The sequence below is a fragment of the Callorhinus ursinus genome, unplaced genomic scaffold (assembly GCF_003265705.2).
Source record: "Callorhinus ursinus isolate GAN/ISIS: 27379988/994484 unplaced genomic scaffold, GSC_fseal_2.0 scaffold24, whole genome shotgun sequence".
Taxonomy (NCBI): Eukaryota; Metazoa; Chordata; class Mammalia; order Carnivora; family Otariidae; genus Callorhinus; species Callorhinus ursinus.
Window position 1 is genome coordinate 29,445,373 of NW_027397086.1, and position 23,275 is coordinate 29,468,647.

General features: G+C 48.7%; 1 protein-coding gene across 1 annotated transcript in view; it reads left to right on the plus strand.

Moving 5' to 3' along the window:
- Positions 1 to 23,275, plus strand: part of GABBR2 (gamma-aminobutyric acid type B receptor subunit 2) — a 342,515-nt gene that overhangs the window by 276,175 nt on the left and 43,065 nt on the right. Inside the window, exons 12-13 of the mRNA XM_025888598.2 lie at positions 3,034 to 3,141; positions 11,030 to 11,152. Of these exons, the coding sequence (XP_025744383.1) occupies positions 3,034 to 3,141; positions 11,030 to 11,152 (231 nt within the window). The remainder of the gene's footprint in view (positions 1 to 3,033; positions 3,142 to 11,029; positions 11,153 to 23,275) is intronic.

Below are 23,275 nucleotides of genomic sequence, written 5' to 3' on the forward strand. Positions count from 1 at the left end.
AGCAGGCCCTTCTAAGGACGGGGTCGGGAACATGCTCCATTAACCCTTTCCTGCCCAGGCCCCTCAGCTATTCTTCACTTTCCATTTATGGCAACATGTTGCTGTTTCCAGATGCCGGGTTAGATTTGTTATTATCAAGGTGTAACTAATTTATAGTATTGAGTCTTAATGAATTTAGCCTTACAAAAGCAGGCAAGTGGCCCAGAAATGATTACTTCAAAGAAAACATAAGTCAGAGCAACTCTAAGAATGCTAAGCACACTGGAGTGACATTTCCACCCAAAATAAGAGATCTTTGTTGGCCACATAAAAATCAAATGAGACGATTTCATCTCCTACCATCCTTTTTCAAATGTCCGTGTTGCCTTTTATGTTCATGTTTCAAGTTGTTTTTTCTGATAGGAGAACATGGTCAAAACATTTGGAAGCCATTGTCTTAACATTCCTGCAAACCCGTTAGCATTACGAGTGTGTGGGCTAGCCTGCCTCCCTCCCCCTGTGTGCCCTGTCCCTTTGACAGCTGACTCCTGGGTGTGGATGAACCAGCTTTGGAGTAGGAACCTCTATCTGAGGAGGAGGCAGCAGGATGTAGGGGAGAGAGGGGAGGGGGGACAAGGCTTTGGGTTCCAGGCTCAGCTCTGTGGCTGTGTGCCGTGGTTCAGAGAAATGTCTTAAATGACCTGAGTCTCTGAGTTTCTTCATCTGCAAAGTGGTTTTCTCACTCAACTGGTGGCTCAAAAAAAAAAAAAAACTTTTGTGGTGGTTGTTTTATTTGTTGTTTTTATCTTTATACACTTAACCTCCAGCCTAATAATACTTATCAAGTGAACAGATGAATGAATGAATGAATGAGTGAATGATCTGTAAGGTCCTATGCAACTCTGACAGACTAGGGATTTGTGATCTGGTCTTTGATTAAGCTCAGGTCTAAATCCCCAATAATTGGGCATCATTATTCCTCCCGTGCCTGTTCTGTTCACTTTTCTTGCATTGTTGGATTATAATATGGGTAATAATGCAGCCCTCCAGTGCCTTCGCTAAAGTACTGTGATTCATTCTCGCCTGTCTGATTTATCCTTGCTTTTGAAATTTAAAAAAAAAAAAGAAAAAGGTGACGTCTCCACCTGTCCCATTGTCAGCATTCGGACCTGAGCAATCGCTGTGATGCTGTTGTTCTTCCTTAGGGGGCCAGCCTCACCATCTTCTCAGCCAGGTCCTGCTTTCACAAATAAAATGGACGGGTGCCTGGGTGGCTCAGTCGTTAAGCATCTGCCTTAGGCTCAGGTCATGATCCCAGGTCCCTGCTCCGCGGGAAGCCTGCTTCTCCCTCTCCCGCTCCCCCTGCTTGTGTTCCTGCTTTCACTATGTCTCTCTGTCTGTGTCAAATAAATAAATAAATTCTTAAAAAAACAAACAAACAAATAAAATGGAAAGGGGACATGTTCTGTCTCTGGAAACTGGAGGCTAGAGAGCCAAATTGCTAGAAAGGCAGAGTGAAGGTACTCCATGCAGGAATTCAGCTGGGAGCATTTCTGGGAACTTCCTACACAGGCTGAGGCACCCCTGGGCTGGAGGCTCAGGGTGTGGCCAGGCACACCTGCTGTGTCCGATTCCTTGGGACACGGGCGGCCTCACCTGTCCGCTCCAGCCTGGCTGTCTCCCTCTCTCCTACTCCATTCACCTTCCTGCTGTGTTCAGCTGAGGTGCGGGGCGGGGGGAGGGGAGGTATCTTTCCAAGGGAACTTAGCACAACAGAGCTGAGGGAGAGGGGAGGAAAGACCAAAGCCCAGAATCGAAGCTCACAGCCACATGGTTTTTTCATCCCAGTGAGCGGGAGGCCCTAGGACTCCATGACACACAGCCTGGAGCTAGGCAAGTCTGCTCAGTTTGGGAGGGTCTCCAGACCAGCCGGTGAGGGTGGAATCTGGAGAGGGTGGGGTCTGGCCGTGACAGCAGGGCAGGCAGGGAATCGGCATCCACGATGCCCCCACGACCTAACAGATGGTGGCCAGCCATCCCAGCCTGCAGGGGTCCAGCCTGTCTGTCACCAACCCAGGGCCAGGGATCAGGAGATATTTAATCCTGGGGAACAGGTGAGAGCCAGATAGGGCCTTAGTCTGAGCAGGAACCTAAGGTCCATTGGTGGGCTCAGGGGCCAGGCTGGCCTGGTGCTGAGTATCCACACTCTGGAGTCACACAGTGCAGTAGGAACCACCCAGCGACCATGGCAGACAGGGCTGGATGGTAGGACCCAGGCAGCATTTGCTTCTCTCTTCTCCCAAGACCCAAGGAGACAGGCCCCTAATGGGAGCAGGAAGGTCATGGCCCTCTGTTCTGGTCTTCCTCCCTAACTGAACAGCCCCTGCAATGGCCTGGAGCTGGCCTGGGTGCAGCTGCCAGCGAGGTGTCCCCGGGGCCAGCTCTGGCTGAGTCTTGCCATGCTCCACCAGAGTGGTGGATTTGCTGAGCCCTGGAGAAGGGCCACAGCAGGCTGGTTCTCCTGCCCAGTCTCAGCCCCTGTGGTTCAGGGCCCTCCCCTACCCGCTGCCCACAACCCGGGAGCTGGGAGTCCCATTGAAGAGGTTCCTGGGGCCATCTGGTCTCCTATGGACTCAGGTGAGAAGTCAGCGATTATGTTCACCTCTGCAGATCTGTCTCCTCATCTGAAAAGCTCTAAAGAAGGAAGGAAGACCAGAAGGCTGGTCTGTCGTTCCTTAGTGACCCCTCAGTGCTCCTGGGCGCCTCTGTGCCTCTTCTGTGACTGGCTCCCTCTGGGTCATGGGCCCATGGAAGGCAGAATTTGAACCTTACAGGCCCTTGTGCCCAGGGCCCTGGGTCTAGTGAGTGGCTGATAGAACTGTCTATCAAATTGAGATATGATTGAAGGACTCTTGATGATAGTAAAACTCTACACTATGTAAGATAGAGCATCTGTCCCCATCACCTAGAATCTCCCTGTTGGGACATTCTCATAAATGGTGAGGTCGGTCCACCTAGGAGGTGTTAATGTCTCTGTTTTCTCATGACCTCTAGGTCAGGACCTGGATTCTCACCGTGGGCTACACAACTGCCTTTGGGGCAATGTTTGCAAAGACATGGAGGGTCCACGCCATCTTCAAAAATGTGAAAATGAAGAAGAAGGTAATCACTCCTGTTTCAAGATGTTTGCAGTGTTCACTTGGTGTTTATTTAGCAAATATTATTAGGCACCTACAGTGTGCTTAGCCCTGGGCTATTTGCTGGGGATTCAAGCTACACACAGAGCCCATCCCCAGCACCTTCAGCCTCCTTGTGAAATCAAACAGCTAACAAAGGATTTACAACACACAGTGGTAAAGGCTGGCTGGAAATGTCTAGGGGCAAGGGGGGGTACAAGCACTCCGGGAAGGCTTCATGTAGGACGTGCCCCCGATGCTGAGACCTGGAGGGTGAGTGGGGGTTAGCTAGGCAGAGGCCCGTAGAGGGAACTGCACACATGGAGGCCTGGGGAGGGGCTGGGTGTGTTCCCACAGCTGCAAAGGCTCATTGCGGCCAGGACAGGGTGTTTGCCAGGACAGGGTGCGAGACGAGCCACAGAAAGGAATCTGAACTTTAACTTGTGGGCAGTGAGGAGCCCTTACAAGAGGGGAGTGAAACAGGACACAAACCAAATGTAATGCTTCCATTTTCACAGAGGCCCTGAGAGAACAGGGCCTTCGTGTGGGTGGAGAGCCTTTGCCACCCGTGTGGTTACATGTAACCAGAACGTTGACTCGACTTGACTCTTAGGATGTAGTCCTAGAGAAACTCTCTCCACCACTGTCGTTTTAACTCTTCCGGTGGCATGGTTCTTCCCATGCTTCTAGAGAGAAAGACGAGTCTCATGACTTTGAAGGCCCTCTGGTCAGCAACTAACACGTGGAGTCTGTCATAATATTCAGAACTTCAAACTGCTTTCAAAGGCACAGCCTCCCCCGGCGCAGGCCTGCAGCAGGCCAGCTGCCTGGCCTGGGAGACGGTGTGCTGGGCTGCTTCTCTCCTTTGCAAGCCTGAGCTGTTTCCCTGTCATCCCCTTCCCAAGGTTTCCGAACCCTCTGGAGTTGGAGCTTGGAGCGGTGGAAGGAGCTGCCATGGTGCTTGCTAGGCCTGGTTAAGCAGACCCTTTAGACTCTCCTAGGGGGCTTTTGTGGGTTTTTCAAAGCCCCCAGATCCAGGACGTTCCCTCCTGCAGCGCCCTTGACATGGATGCCATACTCTCCCAGGGGACCATGTGGCGATTCCCCCGCCCCCAGCCACATCTGGTGCACAGAAGGCATGCGTGCATCCTTTGCCCACACGGACTCGAGGGGTTGATCCCACTGCAGCAGCCGCCCCTCTTGTTCCGCCCCCTGGAGCATCTGACCTGCCGTGGGTCTTTGAGCAGACATCTTCCTCTTTCAGGGCCTCTGTTTCCTTATCTGGAAAATGGGGCCATATTGAAATGGTACTATCTCCTGGGCTGTGGTTCTGCCTGGTACCCAGTGGCACCACTCATTCATCAGCCCCTCCACCTGCCAGGGCTGCTTTAGGAGCTACTGTCCGGATGAGGGAGGACTGTCCTCTCTGTTCTGCCCCCTGCCCCCTACCTGGACCACCTCAGGGAAACTGCAGGCTGCATTTAGAGGGAGGAAAGAGTCTATTTCTGTCACCCACTACCTGTGCTCACCTGAAGGGCCCTCCCTCATGGGCCTCAGCAGCATTTGTGGCAACTCCCTTCCATCTGTAAAATGAGAAGCATGGCCCCCCAGTCCTTCTCAGTCCTGACTGCACATTTCAAGCAAACGGGAGCTTTTGAAAACTCCAGGAAGTAATCCAACCCAAGCCATTTGAAACCACCTCTCTGGGGCTGGAACTGAGCATCAGGAGTTTTTAAGACTTTCCCAGGTGATACTAATATACAGCCAGAGTGGAAGACCTCTGGTCTAGATCAGAGCTACTCAGAGTGTGGGCTGGACCAGCAGCATTGTAGGCATCACCTGGGAGCTTGCTAGAAATGCAGATTCTTGGGTTGTCTGGGTGGCTCGGTCAGTTGAGCATCTGACTCTGGATCTCAGCTCAGGTCTTGCTCTCAGGGTCGTAAGTTGGGGCCCCACGTTGGGTTCCACACTGGGCATGGAGCCTACTTTTAAAAAGAATGCAGAGGGGCACCTGGGTGGCTCAGTTGGTTAAGCATCTGCCTTTGGCTCAGGTCATGATCCCAGGGTCCTGGAATCGAGCCCCACATCGGGCTCTCTGCTCAGCAGGAAGCCTGCTTCTCCCTCTCCCACTCCCCCTGCTTGTGCTCTCTCTCTCTCTCTCTCTCTGACAAATAAAATCTTAAAAAAAAAAAAAGAGAGAGAGAGAGCAGAAATGCAAATTTTCAAGCCCCACCCTAGCCCTAAGAATCAGAATCCTGGGGTGGAGCCTAGGATCCTGCCTTCTCTCACCAGTGCCCCACCCCAGCCATGCGGATGCAAGCCAGAGTTTGAGAAGGCGCACCAAGGGACCAAGTGACTTCTAGGGCCCCTCCTGCACGGTGGCTGTGGTTAGAATTGCTCTGCCATTTATGACAACCCATCTTGGCTTCAAAGAATCACAGTGTTGATTCCTTTGTGTCAATATGTGATTCATCCATATTGTCATCGGTAATAAAGAACTGGCCCTTATTTTCCATTACTCATGTGATCACTGAGCAAGAACACTCCCAATTGTCTGGCAACAATTGACAAAACATGTCAGGGAAGACTTGGGGAGTTCAGTCATCTGAGAGCTCTACGGGGGCGGGGCTGTGGTGTGGCCACACCTGCTGTGGGGCCAGAGCAAGGCAACTGGAACTCAGGCTGGCGGTGGGCCAGGGGCCCTGGGAAGGGGCTTGTTTGAGAAACTGCCAAAGACTTTGAGTACAAGATTTGGTCACCAGTTTTGTCTGGTACGAAAATGACTAAGGCTAGATGAACACACCATCCCAGGGGGAGAAACTTTTTGTTCTAGTTTTGCTTTCTAGTTATTCCAGAACAGTTTGCAGTGCTGCTGCCAAGCGTCCCTTATCAACAAAGAAGAGGAGGTTAAAGGTGTAGAAGAGAAATTTATACCTTATATGGATCAAAAGCTCAAGTCAGGGAACCAAATTGTCTTAAAAGGGTTGTGGCAAGTACAGGTCAAAACTGGAATCAAATTCTCCATGAGTCCAACCCTTTATGTAGCCAAGGTTGGTTTTTATTGTTGTTGTCTTGTTTTATTGGTTTCTTTTAAAGTTTAGACTTTTTTTTTAAGATGGGTCCTTTCCTTTGTTTACCGACATGTTTACTAGATTTACATAAGTTTGTAAATGCAATATACACTGGATTTCATAGTCTTTTTATCTTTCTCTTGCTTTCCTGGCTCGAGCCTCCTCCCCCCAACCCACAATGGCATGCCCTCCCCAACACACATACACAAACTTCACCCCATATGGCCACATTTTTAAAGACATTAAAGGAAAAGAAGCCTTTTAAAGGACATATTGACATGTGAGGACTTAATGCTTCCAAATCTGGTGTTTTTATGGCATGTTACTGTTTTTTTCTAAAGCTCAATCATAAAATCTTGAATTGGAAGACTTACTACGGTCTTTAGTCTGCCTCTTAATAGGACCAAATTGAGACATTGAGGCAAGAGCAGAGATGAGATCTTTTGTTCTGGAGGCAGATATTTTTTTGGAGCACAATGCACGCTCACTCCAGGGGCACCTGGCTGGCTCAGTCAGTGGAGCAGGCGACTCTTGATCTCGGGGTAGTGAGTTTGAGCCCCATGTCCGTTGTAGAAATTACTTTTAAAAATTTTGTTAATCAAAATAAAAAGCAAGTTCACATGTGACTTGGTACTGTTGTAGATGGTAACATGGGGACAGACCTTCACGTGGGCTCAACTTCAGCAAAATGCCAAGAGAGAGCTTTCAGCAGCTTCACCAGAGAGCACCAGTCATCTGAGTGATATGCATTGCCCAACTCCTGGGGCACCATTCACTTTGTACTCCCCTGGAATGGTGTCCTTGAAACTAGGCGATTTGTTGGTCCTAGCAGAAGGCCAGTCTGAATCAGTCAAAATATCTAAAGTCTCTTGAAGAAATAAACAAATGCTCTGTTTCTCAAGAAATAAACAAATGCTCTTTTCAGGAATCAGACAACTTTTTCTGTAAAAAGCCAGATAGCCAAATATGGACTTTGCCAGCCATAGAGCTGCTGTTGCAACCACTGAACTCTGCTGTTGGAGAATGAAAACAGCCATAGACAAATACATAAATGAATGGATATGGCTGTGTTCCAATAAAACTTTATTTACAAAAGCAAACAGTGGGCCAAATCCGTAGTTTGCTGATCCCTGCTCTAAACAACAATGGAAAGTGACATTTAATAATAATAGCCGACAGCCATTGAACAGTTATAATAAACCAGACTTTGGTAATCTAAGACAGTTTATGTGATTAGTGCCCCATTTTGTAGATGAGGGAACTGGCTCAGAGTTAAGAAACTTACCCCAGGCCACACAGCTCATTAGTAAGATTCACACTCAAATCTAATTCCAGAACCTGAGTTTAATCATTATTACTGTATGCCTTTGCAGCCACTGGGAATGGAGCACTAGTAACCTCCTGGCTTCAGAGAGAGAGCTCAATGTGATAACATTGGGGTGTACTGACATAATCAGTGCTGAGCACATTCAAGGTCACTGCCTCCTGGAAGGTAGACCGTGAAGAGTCATAGACCTTTTGTCTCAGGGGATCTGGAGGTGATGACCTTGGCTGGTGGGGGAGATTTGGGGAGGGAGAAAGAACTCAGAGGCTGAAGCCAGCAACTCCGCCTGCCTGATACGGCACCACCATCTTCCTGACCATCAGGATAGTCAATACTCTGAATCGAGCCTCCTCCCTGCTCACCAGGACACCTGCACCAACTCCTAACTGGCCTCCTATTGCAGGCTCCCCTCCTCGGCTCTACCCTACCGTGCTGCAGAGAGCTCCCCATCATGATGCTTCAACGTCCAGCAGCCCCATGTAGAGGCCCCATTCCAGTGTCATGCAGGCTTTTCCCCTCCAGCTAACCCCCTCTCCAGCCACCCCACCCACCCCACTCACACAGAGCCTCTCACGGAAAGACGAGGGTGTTTCAGACAAAAGAACCAGCACCTACAAAGGTCTGGAGGGAAAAAAAATCACAACTCAGCCAGAGACTCGGGAGTGGTTAAGCATTGACAAGTCCATGTGTGTGTTTGGGGAGTAGTCAGGCCAAACTCGGGAAAGGCCTTGAATGCCAAGCGAAGGAGTTTGGCTGAATTTATCACCCAGGTGATGGGGAGTCACAGGAGAATCCTGAGCCAGGGCTGACATGATGCGGTCACTCCCCTGACCCAGCCCCTCAGCTCTTCCAGCTGCTTCCTCTGTCTGACGTCCCTTTTCCCCAGTGGCCTCCAGCAGCTCCTCCGTGAAGCCACCTCATCACCTCCCCGCACCCTCATGGATTCATCCAATGCAAGTCTGTCTCTCCTCCCAACCTTCTGGACCCCTGGAGGGCAGCATCAGTGTCTGTCCTTCTCTGCATCTCCAATGCCCAGCACAGGGCCTGGCATGGAGTGGGTGCTCGGGGCATGTTTTCTAGGCTGTCATCCATCGACCAGGGCTTATGGGGCACTTTTTCTCTGCCAGGCCTCAGCCAGGCACTAAGAATACAGTGATGAGCAAAACCAAGTCACACAGAGTTCACAGCCCAGAAGGGAGGAGAGACACAAACCAAGTGATCACACAAATAAATGTGAAGTTTCAACTGTCACTGGGGCTCCAAAGGCAATGAGTGTGGCCATAAACTCCAGTGACTGTCCCCAGCCTTGTAGCAAGGACAAGGAGAAGAAGGTATGTGCCCTGAAGGGTTTGGGGGCTGTCAGATGAGGAGGGTAAGAAGCTACAGCAGCAGGTGTCCCATGGGAAGTAGGACCTGAGCCCCGGGCAGGAGGCAGGGACCTTGACCTTACAGTGCCACTTTCTCCTGGCTTCTTCCTGAGGCTCATTCATTCATTCCGCAAACATTCTCCAGGAAGGTCTGAGAGCCAGCCTCTGTACAAGGCACCGGCGGCACAGAGGGGAGCCTAGTCGGTCCCTGCCTCCACTCTGACTGGAGCACGGCTGCAGCCTGTGCCCTGTGCAGGGCATGCCTGGGATCCCTGAGGAGCAGCTGCTCGGGCTCAGTGTTGAGGTCAGGGTAGGGGGGTACCGGCAGGAAGGTGGGAGAAGGACCTTCCAGGGTCAGGCACAGCGTGGGCACGTGCCTGGGGGCTCAAACAGCCCTGGGGGAGCATTAAGTAGAGAGGCCCCTTCCAGCCTGTCTTCCACGTCCTGAGCTCCTCGGGCAAGTCTTCCTCTCGCCCCACTTCCTTAAGGCTAGCAGGGAGTTGCCTAGTTCCCCCAGAGAGCAAGGGTTAAGTAGGATTTCTGCAAAGCATCAGTGGTTCCCTGGATGCCTCTGGAAAATCTCAGAGAGGCGGCTTTGCCAGTGCCCAGCCCCCACATAAGGCAGTTTTGGTGGATTTGATCTCTTTGGCAGGAACTCAGCAATATTTTCCTGTTCTTTTACGATTCGGCAACACAGAGGCCTCTTGAGTTTCTATTTCTCCTTTTAAATGGCTTTAATCATTAAAAGCTGGACCTGGTGATATTTCTTAAGCTTCTGCCTCAGTTTTGTTTGTTTTTCTAGAGTGTCTTCCAGAACGACCTCATCACATTAGCTGTTGGGGGAGGGGGCACATAACCGTGCCATGAATGAAATACAGGTTATCTTCGGAGCTGGCTGTGTTTGTCCCCAGGCCAGTCCCTGTCAAATAGACATAAAATGGGGTGGGAGTTTCACCATGTAATTAAGACATCCCAGGCTGCAAAGAGGGATGGAAATGATATTTCTTTCTTTTTTATATTCCTTCACCTCAATTGGATCCATCAAACTTGTAAGTGCCTACTGCTTGCCAGGCCCTGCTAGGTGCTGAGGATGCACAAAAAAATAAAATCAGCTTCCCTTCTGTCAGGGGCTCCCCAGTTTCTTGAGGAAGATAGAATAAAACAATGTAGCATCTGGTCGGTGCTGTAAGTGTCTGAGGGTGTGGACTTTGGAGAAAGGCAGAGCTTGGTTCAAATCTGGACTTTGCCTCTTCCTAGCTGTATGACATTGAGCAAGTTCTTTAGCCCCTCACAAACCTGTTTCTTCAGCCATAAAATGGGAATAATTAGGGGCGCTTGGGTGGCTCAGTCAGTTGAGCGTCCGACTTTTGGTTTTGGCTCAGGTCATGATCTCGGGGTCGTGAGTTCAAGCCCCGCGTCGGGCTCCGCACTCGGCGTGGAGTCTGTTTGAGAGCCTCTTTCCCCTCTTGCCTCCTCCACTCATACTCTCTCTCTGTGTGTGTCTAAAATAAATAAATCTTTTTTTAAAATGGGGATAATAATAGTATCTGCCTTTACTAGAGATAATATATGTAACCCATTAATCAACCTAGAGGCGGGCACAGAGTATGTGTTCACTCGATAGTAGCTGTTCTTCTCGTTCTCCTAATAGGAGTAACTGACTTCTCCGGCTAAGTATGTGAACAAGGTGCTATAGGAGTAATTAATTCCCCTGTGGGAGTTAGAGGGGATTTCATGGAGGAAGTGACAAGGATCTGGGTCTTTAAAGATCATTAGGAGTTTGCCAGACAGAAAGAATAGAATGTCTCAGACAGTAGAACTGGCACCTAGAAAGGCCTGGGGTTGGAAGTTTGGTTTGGGTGGGATGGTGAAAGTCACAGCAGGTCCAGAAACTAGGAGTCCTCAAACCTAAGTAAGTGCACGTATGTGTCTGGGGAGTGGTCCAGCCAAGCTCATGAGAGGCCTTGAATGCCAAGCAAAGGAGTGTGGCTGGATTTCTCCTGTGGGTGATGGAGAGTCTCGAGAGATTCTGAAAGCCCTGAGCCTGCCCCTCAGCTGCTGGTGGGGAAGCTCTCTCACATCTGCTGCCTTTTGGCCCTGCCCTCCCTGCAGATCATCAAGGACCAGAAGCTGCTGGTGATTGTCGGGGGCATGCTGCTGATCGACTTGTGCATCCTGATTTGCTGGCAGGCTGTAGATCCTCTGAGGAGGACGGTGGAGAGGTACAGCATGGAGGTAAGTGCCCACGGCGGCAGGAGGAAGGCCCGCGGGGACGCTGCTCCCAGACATTCCAGGACAGGGCGGCAGCATGCCGCCCTGACGGCCCCAAGGGCGCTGCGTAAGACGAAATCAGTGTTTTTCCAGGGGAATCTTCACAGCTCCACGTGGGCCCGCATTCCCCATCAGAAACTCCTCATGTAGTTCTGTTTCATTCCATTTGAGACACATTCCAGAAGAGCCAAATCAAAAGTCTTCACTCCTGGGGAAAACACCGTGAAAGAACTGTCTAGTGATATTAATATATGCAGAAATAAGAAATGTTAGGCCATTTAAATGAGTATATTCTATGCCCGTTGTCAAAGCCCCCATTTATAGGATTCATCCGTCCAGAAATACATTGACTTTCAGCCTCCTTTTAAGCAAGTTGCCTAAGGAGTGCTACTCGGGAGTAAACATTCCGGTAGCTCCTTCTAGTTACTGTGTGGTTTTCGAAGTGAAGAGTTCTGTTAAAATAAAGAACCTTACATAAAATTACATAAAAGTGTATATTTTAACAGTCTTGCGTTCAGCCTTGCCCTCTGGTCTTCCCAGGATGCTCCAGATTAGGGAAGTTCAAGACCCTTTGGAAGTTGTGATTTTGTTGCCTTGCTCTTAGAACAGTTAAACTTGCCTTTGTGGGAGAGGGCCGGGCTTGAACGATGTGCGCCGTGCATCCTGATCTCCATCTGGTGTAGCAAATTCTACTGAGAGAACCGGTGGGTGTCCGCATTATTAGAGAAATCTTTTTGTGGAATGTAGTGTGGATTCTTAAGCTAATGTGGAAAGGGTCATTTTATGTACTGGGGACAGAGGTTTTTACCCTTCTGGACAAGATGGTTTTCTAGCAGATAAGAAGCCCAGCTTCATTTGCAGGGGAACAGATAGAGGGTTTACCCAGCACAGGGAGAAGTCAGGAAGACAGCACCGTGGCAGAGAATGCCCCTTCCTGCCCGCACAGATCTAGGAGACAGCCTTAGGGCCGGAGCCTCTGTCTCCCAGCCTTTAGCCTCACTTCGGGAGGAAGCAGGACTCCAGGCAGGCATGGCCAGGACTGCCGAGGAGGAAGGCCCAGACGCGGGCTGTACCCGTGGGCCGAGGGGCAGGAGGTCACTGGGGCAGACAGGCTCTTTCCAGAGTGGAGGTGACGCCTGGTCCCTTCTCGTGACACACAATTGGCAAAGGAGCTGTCCTGCCCCACCCCACCCCACCCTGGAGACTTCCTCTTCCACCGCCAAGAGTTGCGGACGGGATGTCAACAGGAGGAAGAACTGTCATGGCTAGGTGGGCCTCTGGGCTAGGGAGGCCCGGGGGTTGCTCCTCACCCACCCTAATGCCAATAACTGCAACAGCAGTGATGGTGGTGCGCAGCTCTGCGCGTTAACTCACTAAATGCTCACAGTAACTGTACCACAGGTGCTACCCCTTAGTCCCATTTTAATGATGAGGAAACAGAAGCCCAAAGAGATTATTTAGGTGACCCAAGGCTACCTAGCAGGTTAGTGGCAACACCACTAACGACCCTCTCACACACTACCCTCCTCTCCCTGCCTTTCAGCACACAGACGGCGCTTTGCGGTTTTTAGGGGCTCTTGCAGACCTTGGCTGTGGGCACAGATCTCTGAAGTGGGCAGGGAAGTGCTTTCACTTTGTGCAGGTGAGGGCTCGGGTTAGAACGCCGGCCATACCGAAGGCCCAGGATGTCAGGGAGGGAGAAAGTGAGGCGCGCAGAGCTGGCCTGAAGACCTGGAGCTGGGCGGGGGGACGGAGGCCAGACCCGCCCACTGGCTCTCAGCCTCGCCGGGGTGCAGTGGCTGGGGAGGCGGGCCACTGCCACCTCCGCTCAAAGTTAAGGTGGAGGCCAAGTACGCACCAGGGGTCCCCCACGCTCTGGCTGTGGCACGGGGAGGCCGCAGGGCTCACGTCGGCCTGAGTCAGCAGACTCCGGGAAGTGGACCCGGGAAGCCAGTCCCCCTGGACCCTTTACAGGAGATCAACCTTGTGCAGTCAGATTAGCGTAAGTGACAGTTTGCTATCGCGGACCTTACCTTTCTTCCTTCCTTTCTGAAGTAAGTTCGGAGGCTCTCGGTGGCTCTGTGCAGAGAACCCTGGCCCATGTGCCACCTTCCAGGGCAACGGGTCTCCAACAGAGGAGCCAAGGTGGGCCATGGAAATGCCCCACTGCGTAGATGAGGAAACTGAGTCTGGGGAGGGGACGTTCCTGCCCAGGGGCATCCAGACTTTCCAAGGTGGGACCTGGAGGACAGCCAGCTCCCTGGCTTTCAGCCCAGATACTCCGTCTCAGTTTCCCTCCGGGTTATCTGCTGAGATTTCTCTGTGAACATTTTCTGGCCTGCTCCTCTTTTCCTCCTCTTATTTTTAGGGTTGCCCTGTCATGCTGTTGCCATGGCAGCAGAACCCTTTGCTCTGTCGACCTTATTGTCGTTTTCCCACCAAGCAGCACCAGGCAGCCAGTTGATTTCTCTCCGACCCTCCTCTGTCAGACACGGCGTGGTGGTTGAACAGTGTGCCTAGCGGATGAGGTGTCCTAAATTGTCCTTCAAGGGGCTGTTTTTTCCAGGACCCCCAGTGAGAGAGAAAGTCTCTGCTTGGGGGAGAAGTGATCAAAGACCTTTGTGGTCTGTCCCTACCCATTGCCGCCCCCCCCCCCCACCAACCTTGGATGCCTTTGGTTGCTCTGGACACTCTGGACACTCTGAACATCTCAGGATTCTAATCATTGGCCTTGCTCTGTGTTACGCTTTCCGGCCTTTGCCCATGCTGTTCCCCCTTCCAGAACATTCTCTGACAAGTAAATGAACTTCAGTTCCAGGACCCTGGGTTATCTCTACAGGGATGTGTCCCTGAGTTCCCTGGTTCCACCAGATTTAAGCTCCTGTTCCTCCCCACTGCTGTGCCTAGCTTCCCGACACTCCTCTGTTGGGACACTTAGCGTGCTGTTCAGCTCTGCTGTGTGCATCCCTGCCCCTGCCCTCACTGGACCGCCAGCTTCTCCAGGACAGAACCATGTCACAGAGACTCCCCACACACACTGCCCAGCCAGCACCCCTGCACATGTCTTCCGTTGGGGAGACAGAGGCAAGCACAGGAGCCCTGGCCCCTGATCTCATGGCACCCACAGGCTAGTTGGGGGGCAGATACTAAACACACAGACAAATAAGCAGGGACACTTTAGATCGAGTAGATTCTGTTAGCAGTTAGAAGTAAATAGGATGAAGAGTTGGCGAATAACGGGAAGGACCCGTGGAGGAGATTCTCCCGGTGAGAGTGCGTACAAGTGTCCAGAGAATGAAAATCTGATTCTGGAGTCCTATTGGAGATATCCCAGCTCTGCACTCTTATTCATTTCCATGCAATAAATATTTATATAGCACTTGTTATATGCCAGGTACTATTCTGAGTGTGTGATAGGTATCATTTTTTAAATGTATACTTAATAGCCTTTGTTGCTTAGGGCAGGTTTTGGTTTACAGGAAAAATTAACAGAAAGCACAGAGTTTCCATATACACCCCACTCCATACCCCACAGTTTCTTCTATTATTAACATTTTGCATTGTGTAGTGTATTTGTTACAATTGATGAACCAATATTGATTCATTATTATTTACTAAAGTCCATAATTTATGGCTAGGTGGGGTTCACTCTTTCTGTTGCACATTCTGTAGGTTTTGCCAAATGCAAAAGTCATGTATCCGCCATTACAGTGTCATACAGAAGGGTTTCACTGTCCTAAATGCCCTCAGTACTCCACCAGCCCCTGGCAACTACTGAGCTTTTTGTTGTCACCATAGTTTTGCCCTTTCCAGAATGTCATATAGTTGGAATCGTATGCTAGGTAGCCTTTTCAGACTGATGTCTTCAACTTAGCAATACGAATTGAAGGTTCCTTCATGTCTTTTCGTGTCATGATCGCTCATCTCTTTTTATCACTGAATAATATTCCATTGTATGGATGGACCACAGTTTATCTGTTGCCCATCAGAGGACATATTGGTTGCTTCCAAGTTTTGGCAATTATGAATAAAGCTTATAACCATTTTTGTGTAGGGTTTTGTGTAGACATAAGTTTTCAACTCATTTGGGTAAACACCTAAGAGCACCATCACTAGATCATATGCAAAATCTATGTTTAGCTTTGTAGGAAACTGCCAAACTGTCTTGCAAAATGGCTCTACCATTTTGCATTCCCATCAGCAATGAATGAGAATTTCTGTTGCTCAACATCCTCGTCAGCGTTTGGTGTTGTCAGTGTTTTGGATTTTAGCTATTCTATAGGTACGAAGTGATACCAGATTTTTATTTTAATTCACATTTCCTTGATGATGTGTGATGTGGCACACCTTTTCATGTGCTTATTTGCCATCTTCTTTAGTGGGGTGTCTGTTTAAGTCTTTTACTTGCTTTTTAATTAGATTGTCTTCTTATTGTTGAGTTTTAAAAGTTCTTTGTATATTTTGGATGCAAGTCTTTTATCAAAGATGTTTTGTGAATCTTTGCTCTCAGTCTGTATCTTGTTTTTTCATTCTTTTAACATGGTCTTTTGCAAAACACAAATTGTTTATTTTAATGAAGTCCAACCTATCTTTTTTTTTCTTCCATTGAGCATGTTTTCAGTGCCATGTCTAAACACTCATTGCCAAACTCAAGGTCACCTAGATTTTCTCCAGTTATCTCTCAGAAGTTTTAGAGCTTTGCATTTTACATTCAGGTCTGTGGTCCATTTTGAGTTAACTTCTGTGAAAAGATACAAGGTCATTTTCTAGATTCATTATTATGCATGTGAATGTCTAGTTGTTCCAGCACCATTTATCAAAAATACTATTCTTTCTCCATTGCCTTTGTGTCTTTGTCATAGATCAGTTGACTATATTTGTATGGGTCTATTTCTGGACTCTCTATTCTGTTCCACTCATCTGTTTGTCTGTTCTTTTGCCAATACCACATTGTTCTGATTACTGTAGGTTTATAGTAAGTCTGGAAGTCAAATATGTCTGCTTTCTAACTTTATTCTTCTTCAATATTGTATTGGCTATTCTGGGCCTTTTGCCTCTCCACATGAACTTTAGAATCCATTTGTTAAATGCCTTGCTGGGATTTTGTTTGGGATTGTGTTGAATCTATAGACCAAGTTGAAAAGAACAGATATCTTAACAGTATTGAATCTTCCTATCCATGAACATGGAATGTCTCCCCATTTATTTAGATCTTCTCTGATTTCTTTTATCCGAGTTTTGTAGATCTCCTCACATAGATTTTTATACATATTTTGCTAGATTTATACCTAAGAATTTTATTTAGCTTTTGGCAAAAATGCAAATGGTGTTGTATCTTTAATTTCAAATTCCAGTCACTCATTTCTGGCATATTGGAAAGCAATTGACTTTTGTATACTAACCTATATCCTACAACATTGCTGTATAATTGCTTATTAGATCCAAGAGGTTTTTTTTTTTTTTTTTGATTCTTTGGAACTTTCTACATTGACAGTCATGTCAACTGCAAAGAGATAATTTTATTTCTTCCTTCCCAAACTGTTATACCTTTTATTGCTTTTTTTGTCTAATATTTGTATTAGCTAGGGCTCCAAGTACAACGTTGAAATGTTGAATAGGAATGGTGAGAAGGGGACATTCCAACCTTATTCCCAATGTCAGAGGGAAAGCACCTAGTTTCTCACTATATTAATGATGTTAGTATATTACTTTTCTCTCAAAGAGAGAGAGAGAGAGAGAGAGAGAGAGAGAGAGAGTGTGTGTGTGTGTGTGTGTGTGTGTGTGTGTGTGAAATAGTTTGAAATAGTTCTGCTGGCCAAAGCCAAGGGTGACTTTGGGGAGGTGACAAGAAAGACAAATGAAGATGTGGTCAGAGCCCTGGTTGTTGGGGACATTATGCGCTAAACAGAGGAGTTTAAATTTCAAAATTAAAGACATTCAATCAGGGAAGTGACATGATCAAGTTTGCCCTGGCTGCATGGTGAGAACAGATGGAGGGGCGAGGCTGGAGGCCCAGAGATAGCTCAGAGACGGTTTTTGCTATAATCCAGGCAGGAGCTGATGGTGACCTAAAGCAGGGCAGTTGCAGTGGGAACAGGGAGAAGTGGGTGGCTTTGAGAGAGATTTAGGAAGCAGATATGACAAGACTCGGTGATTGATTGACTCTAAGGGGTGGGACAGGGAAGCAGCAAGGGCAATGCCCGGATCTCTGGGTGGTGGATGGCAGACCTGTTCACTGAGGCAGGGTGCAGAATAAGGAGCAGGTTTGGGAGGGAATGTGAGGGTCTCACTTCTGGGCAGAGGGGCTCAAAAGATTGAATACAGAGTTGTGGAGCACAAGGCAGTAGTTTGTCCAACGATAGAGATGGGGGCGGAGGGCAGTTAACACATCAAGGATGGGAGCCGTGGGAATGAGTGTAGTCACCCAGGGACTGGGTGCAGTAAGAAGTGAAGATGTCCTGACTAGAGCCTGAGCCACCACAGAGCACTGATGGGGACAGAAGAAGCCTGGGAAGGGAATTTTGAAGTGGTGGTCAGGAAGGAAGGGAGTAGCCCGGAGAGAGAGCTGCCCATGCACAGTGGGCATTTGAAGGAGGGGGAGCTCTGAGACAAATGCCACAGACCAAGGCGAGGACTGACAGGTGCACCCCCTTCCTTGGCCCCGGCTTAGTGCCCCCACATTGCATCTCAGCCCTCCCTTCCTCTGCTTTACAGCGTCTGATGGGAAGATTGGCCGTTTCTGCATTTCAGATAGAGCAGGTGTGGGTAAATCTGCCAAGTATGCTAAAAGGGGTTTTTTAACTATGATTTGTATTCTCGAGAAAAAGGGAAAACACTCGTTTTTGAGTACTACTCTACTAGTGGTGATGGTGAGTAGGTGTTATATACATGGGCCTGGCGTCTGGGGAAACATGTAAGCCTGAGATGGGAACTTGGATGTGGTCAACATAGAGATGGCGCTGAAGACCCTGGGGGATGTGGTCAACATAGAGATGGCGCTGAAGACCCTGGGGGATGTGGTCAACATAGAGATGGCGCTGAAGACCCTGGGCAAGAGCACTGAGATGGTACTTCGATGAGGGGTGGGGCATGTAGATGGAGAGGAGCAGGGGACCAAGGACGGGCCCTCAGTCACTCCAGTGTTTGGACATCAGGAAGGTAGGAGAGAAGCAGCAAAGGACCTAGAAGGAGGAGCCACCAAGGTAGGACGAAAACCAGGTGAGTTTGGTGTCTAGGAGACCAAGTGAAGAAAGTGTTTCAAGAAGGAAGTTTTGATCAAGTGTGTCAAATGCTGCTTTTAGATCAAGTTAAGATGAAAACCAAGAATTGACACTGTGTATGTGTATTCATACACACACACCCATATGGGCTTTTTCTCTTTTAAGGAAAATCATTTGAGATAATTTCCCCCTAAAGTAAGAGCAGTGTGTACTAATGCTGTGAAGATAGCCTGTGAATCTAGTGGAAGGGTTGTTTGGTTTTTTTCCCCAAGCCTTCCTTCTACACCAGGCCACCTCTTACACTTCCACTTGACCACTCTGAAATGGTTTTGAAGTGAAAATGGCAGGCAGCACTAAAGGTCGCTGAACGTTGAACACCCTGCAGAGCCTCAGGGCAGCCACTGAGGCAACATCCTGAGACCACCTGCCCTCCCTAAAGACATCCCCCATCTGCTCCCAGGCAGTTTGCAACAAGAGATGGAATCGTGTGCAGTCCAGTCACCCATGGGAGCCATGTGTGTGGTGTTTATTTATGGAAATGGTGAAAGGCTGTCTCCACAGGCTGCAAGCAGCCTACATGGAGAATTCCCAGCACTCTGGGTTCTGTGGCTTTCTGGCCATTTGGGCAGTAATCAAGTTAAGGGCAGTCTCGAACAGAGGGGTATTTCAAACTTCCCTCCACGTTCCATGCTTTTACCATCTTTTTTGCGGAAGCAAACCAGGGCTTTAAAAGTCATAGACTACACTTGGCTTTCAAACTGGTGGCTTATTCCAGTATGTTTCTATGGCAACGGATATTGGAAGAGGCAAATACATAGAGTTTTAAATAATTTTAAGTCTTATCTTCTACCTCCCTCCACAGTTGCTCTGCAAAAAAAAAAATCCAATCACAGAGCACATACTTTCTGGAAACATCTGGTATCCTTATAAAGCTTGTCCAAGTTCCATCTCACACTATTCATTTTGAAATAAAGAGATACTGGGACGCCTGGGTGGCTCAGCCTGTTAAGCGTCTGCCTTTGGCTCAGGTCATGATCCCAGGGTCCTGGGATTGAGTCCCACATCCGGGTCCTTGCTCAGCAGGGAGCCTGCTTCTCCCTCTGTCTGCAGCTCCCCCTGCTGTGCTCTCTCTCTCTCCTTCTCTCTCGGACAAATAAATAAATAAAATCTTAAAAAAAAAAATAAAGAAATGAAATAAAGAGATACCAGAATGGCCAGGGTGAGGGTAGTGCTAAGCAAGCATCAGGGTCCACTCTGTTCTGTGGGTTGCTCACAGGTGGCCTGGTGGTCCAAAGCTTTGATGCAAAGAGTCACATTCCAAGCGATGGATCATCACTGCCAGCCCTGGACAGTGGGACAGGTCTTTATCATCCATAGTCATCCATGGGGTCCTGAGTGGCTGGGACCCCAGCCAGACGTGAACCAACTCCAGGCAGGGGAGTGGGACCTCACGAGGACCTCTGGCAGAGTCTGCCAGCGGAGGGCTGCCCCAGTTAGCCTGACTACTCCCCGGAGACAGCTACACCATCTGAGCTTCTAGCCAGTTCATTCTCGTGGTTCAAATCCTCCCCATCAGCTAGAGGATGAAGCCCACACTCCTTAGCAGGCCCGGAGGTCCTCAGCGTTCTGACTTCATTTGTCTCCCCATCTGTGAGCCCCCCCTTACTCCTTGTATGATCAGCACTCCTCCAACACATCACACTCTCTCTTCCCCCACACCTTTGTACGTGCTCTTCTTTCTACCCAGAACACTCTCCTGAGCACCCCAAAATGCCATCTTCATGCAAAAATTTCCTATTTGACCTTCAAGAGGCAGCTGGAAAGCATCTTCTCCAGGAGGCTTTGGAACATGCAGACGGCCTTGGATGTGTCTGCCTAGGCTCCTTCTCCCGTTTGCCCCTCATTCCAGTCACAACACTGATAACTGACTGTCTGTGCACCTGGCCCCCCAGGTCTGTGACCTCCTCGGAGGGCAAGGCCATCTGTGTGTCCCCAGTACCTACTCACTGGCAAGGCCTGGCTCAGAGTAAGTACTCGGTAAATATTTATTGAATAAATTGTTTCTTCCACCTGGAACTCTCTCCCCATGCCTCCATATGTCCAAATTCAACCCATCTGTCTGGGCCCATTAAGCTGGCTTCTCCAAGAAATGTCTTTGCTGAGTTGCAATTTAATTTAATATTACACCCTTACCTTTTATCAAGGGCCCACTTATGGGGCTAAAGCTGCCAATTGAAGAATGATTCAGCATCTTCTCTAAAGGACTGTTGTTCAGTTTGTGACTTAGTGCCCCTGAGATGAAGATCCACAGGCTAGATCCTTATGGAATTTAGCGCCAGGAAATGGGTTGTGCTCTCCCCGTGAACTTTTATCTACTTCCTTCCTTCGATCAGGCAGACGTAACTGAATAAGCCACTCCGTTTTCTTTTTAACCTTGGCTGCCAGAAAGTAGGAGCCAAATTCAACACTCTGGCTGCAATAACCATCTTATCTCAGGTTCCTGGAGGATTATCTCGCTTTCGATCATGTGTCTTTATTTTTAACTATCCTGTTGTGTTTGGGCTTTTATTGTGTGCTGCCTCAGGCCCTTTGGGAGAGCAGGCAAGGTGTAAATTCCAGATTAAGTTATTAAAATGAGAATGCCGGGCAAGATTTAATTGGAATAATATGCCAGAGAAATATTTAAGGATGTCCACAGATATTCGCCTTCTGGCACGGGTCCCGGCTCAGCCCCAGCTGCAGTCAGCATTGTGGGCCCCATGTGTGGACAGACAGGCTCTGCTGGCCACAGCCACATTTCTGGAACATCTTGTATCATCAGAGGGCATCTTAGATATGTGAGAGATTAGTTTATTTCATCTTCCTTGTCGGCTTCCCTTTTGCCTTCGGGAGGCACTTCCAGAGGCCTGGGGTGGGGTGGGGAGGGGCTGGGGGGGGGATGATCTGTTTACTAGAAATTCTCAAACACCTGGAACAGAATGGCTGGAAAATCGTCTGTGATCCTGGCATCTTCTGGCCACTGTGTGTCTTGGTAAAACCATTCCAGTTCTTGAGCAAAAGGAGACTTTAGATTTTGGTGATATTTTCGCCCAACCCCACACATCCATGTCGGCAGAAACATCGGCTGTTGCACCCGCAGAGACCTTCCCTCTTTTTAGTGGGGAAAATTCCAAACAACTTACTCTTCGTAATCTGTGTGTCACCTGGGTGTTCCTTCAGCATTTATGGGCGGGGGGGGGGCGGGGAGGGGGGAGCCACTGTGTGCCCTGCTCAGGCTCCCTTAAGGACTGCACAGGCCGGTGGGCAAGATGAGATACACACAGAGGGATACACACGCAGGGGGTTGTCGCCAACAGTATCTTCTCTCTGACACAGGCCTCCAGATTCTTGATTTAAAGTTTAAGTGACAGTACTGAGAGACTGGGCTTCCTTTTCTAAAGTAGGAGCCAGGACTGAGTTTGGATTTAATGCTCCTCAGAGGATGAAAAAGTAAGAGAGGATCTGTATTAGTTAGGGTGTGCGAGGTTTTGCTGTGGTAGGGAAAAAAAAGAACAAAAAAACTCTGGACTAAAAATAATACTCTTTACTCATCTGAGTACTTGTCCATCAAGAGCCAACTACAGCATCTCCCATAGTGTCCTAACTCCAGGACTCAGCTGGTGGGGCAGTTTCTGTGGCAAAGGGAAAGAGTACGTGGTAAAGCGTGCACTGACTTTTAAAGCTCCCATTCCCGAGTATCACATGTCATTTCCACACATGTTTTAATGGGAAGAACATGTTAACAGTGCATGCCTGAGTTCAGTGGGGCAGGGAAGAGCAGTCCTACTGTGTGCCCAGGGGAGAGAGAACCAGGTACTGACATACAGGGTTCTCTGTATACAGTACAGTGACCATATGTACATTCTATATGAATGAGTCTAGTACATTCCATCCAACTTCCTATTGCTGTAACAAACACTGCCCCATCCTAGAATGTGAGCTGTGCAAGGACGTGGCAGGAGGAAGTGTTGTCTTTTAGTCACTGCTGGATCCCCAGCACCTGGAAAAGTGCCCGGCACATAGTACACACTCAACAAAGAATAGTAATTGAATAATTCAATGAACTCAGCCTTAGAACAACTGTATGAGGACATCAGTGGGATATTCTCTGAGAGGTTTTGTACTAATCCTGCAGATTCTACTGCCAAACCCTCTCCTAACCCACCACTCTGTCCACCTCCACTGCTACCACCGAGGCCCAAAGCACCATTACGCTCAGTGTCTGGCCTCCCAAAAGGGGGCGCTACGAGGCAAGGCTGCTGTCGACACAGTGCACAAGAGGTATGATTAAATGGAAGGCACTGAGTTGTTGTTTATTGTTGTTATCGCAAGTTTCTAAGCAGGCTCCCTGCTCCCACTCGTTGTCACTTGCAAGCCATTCTCCACACAGCAGAGAGATTCATGTTTGATGGTTTATTTTGAGATGTAATTCAGATGCATAAAATTCAGTTTTAAAATGTATGCCACGGTGGCTTTTAATACATTCGTAAGACTGTGTGAACATCCCCACTATCTAATTCCAGAACTATTTCATCATCTCCAGAATAAAGCCCTCTCCTTTGGCCCATCACCCCAGATTTCCCCTTCCCTCCAGCTTCTGGCAACCACTAATCTACTTTGTATTTCATGGATTTGCCTGCTCTGGACATGTCACATCAGTGGGATTGTACAACATGTGGCCTTTTGGGTCTGGCGTCTTTCACTTAGCGTAATGTTTTTCAGGTTCCTCCATGTTGTAGCACCTGTCAGCTCTTCACTCCTTTTATGGCTGAAAATATTCCCTTCTATGGGTAAACACATTTAGTTGTCCATTCATCAGTTAATGGAT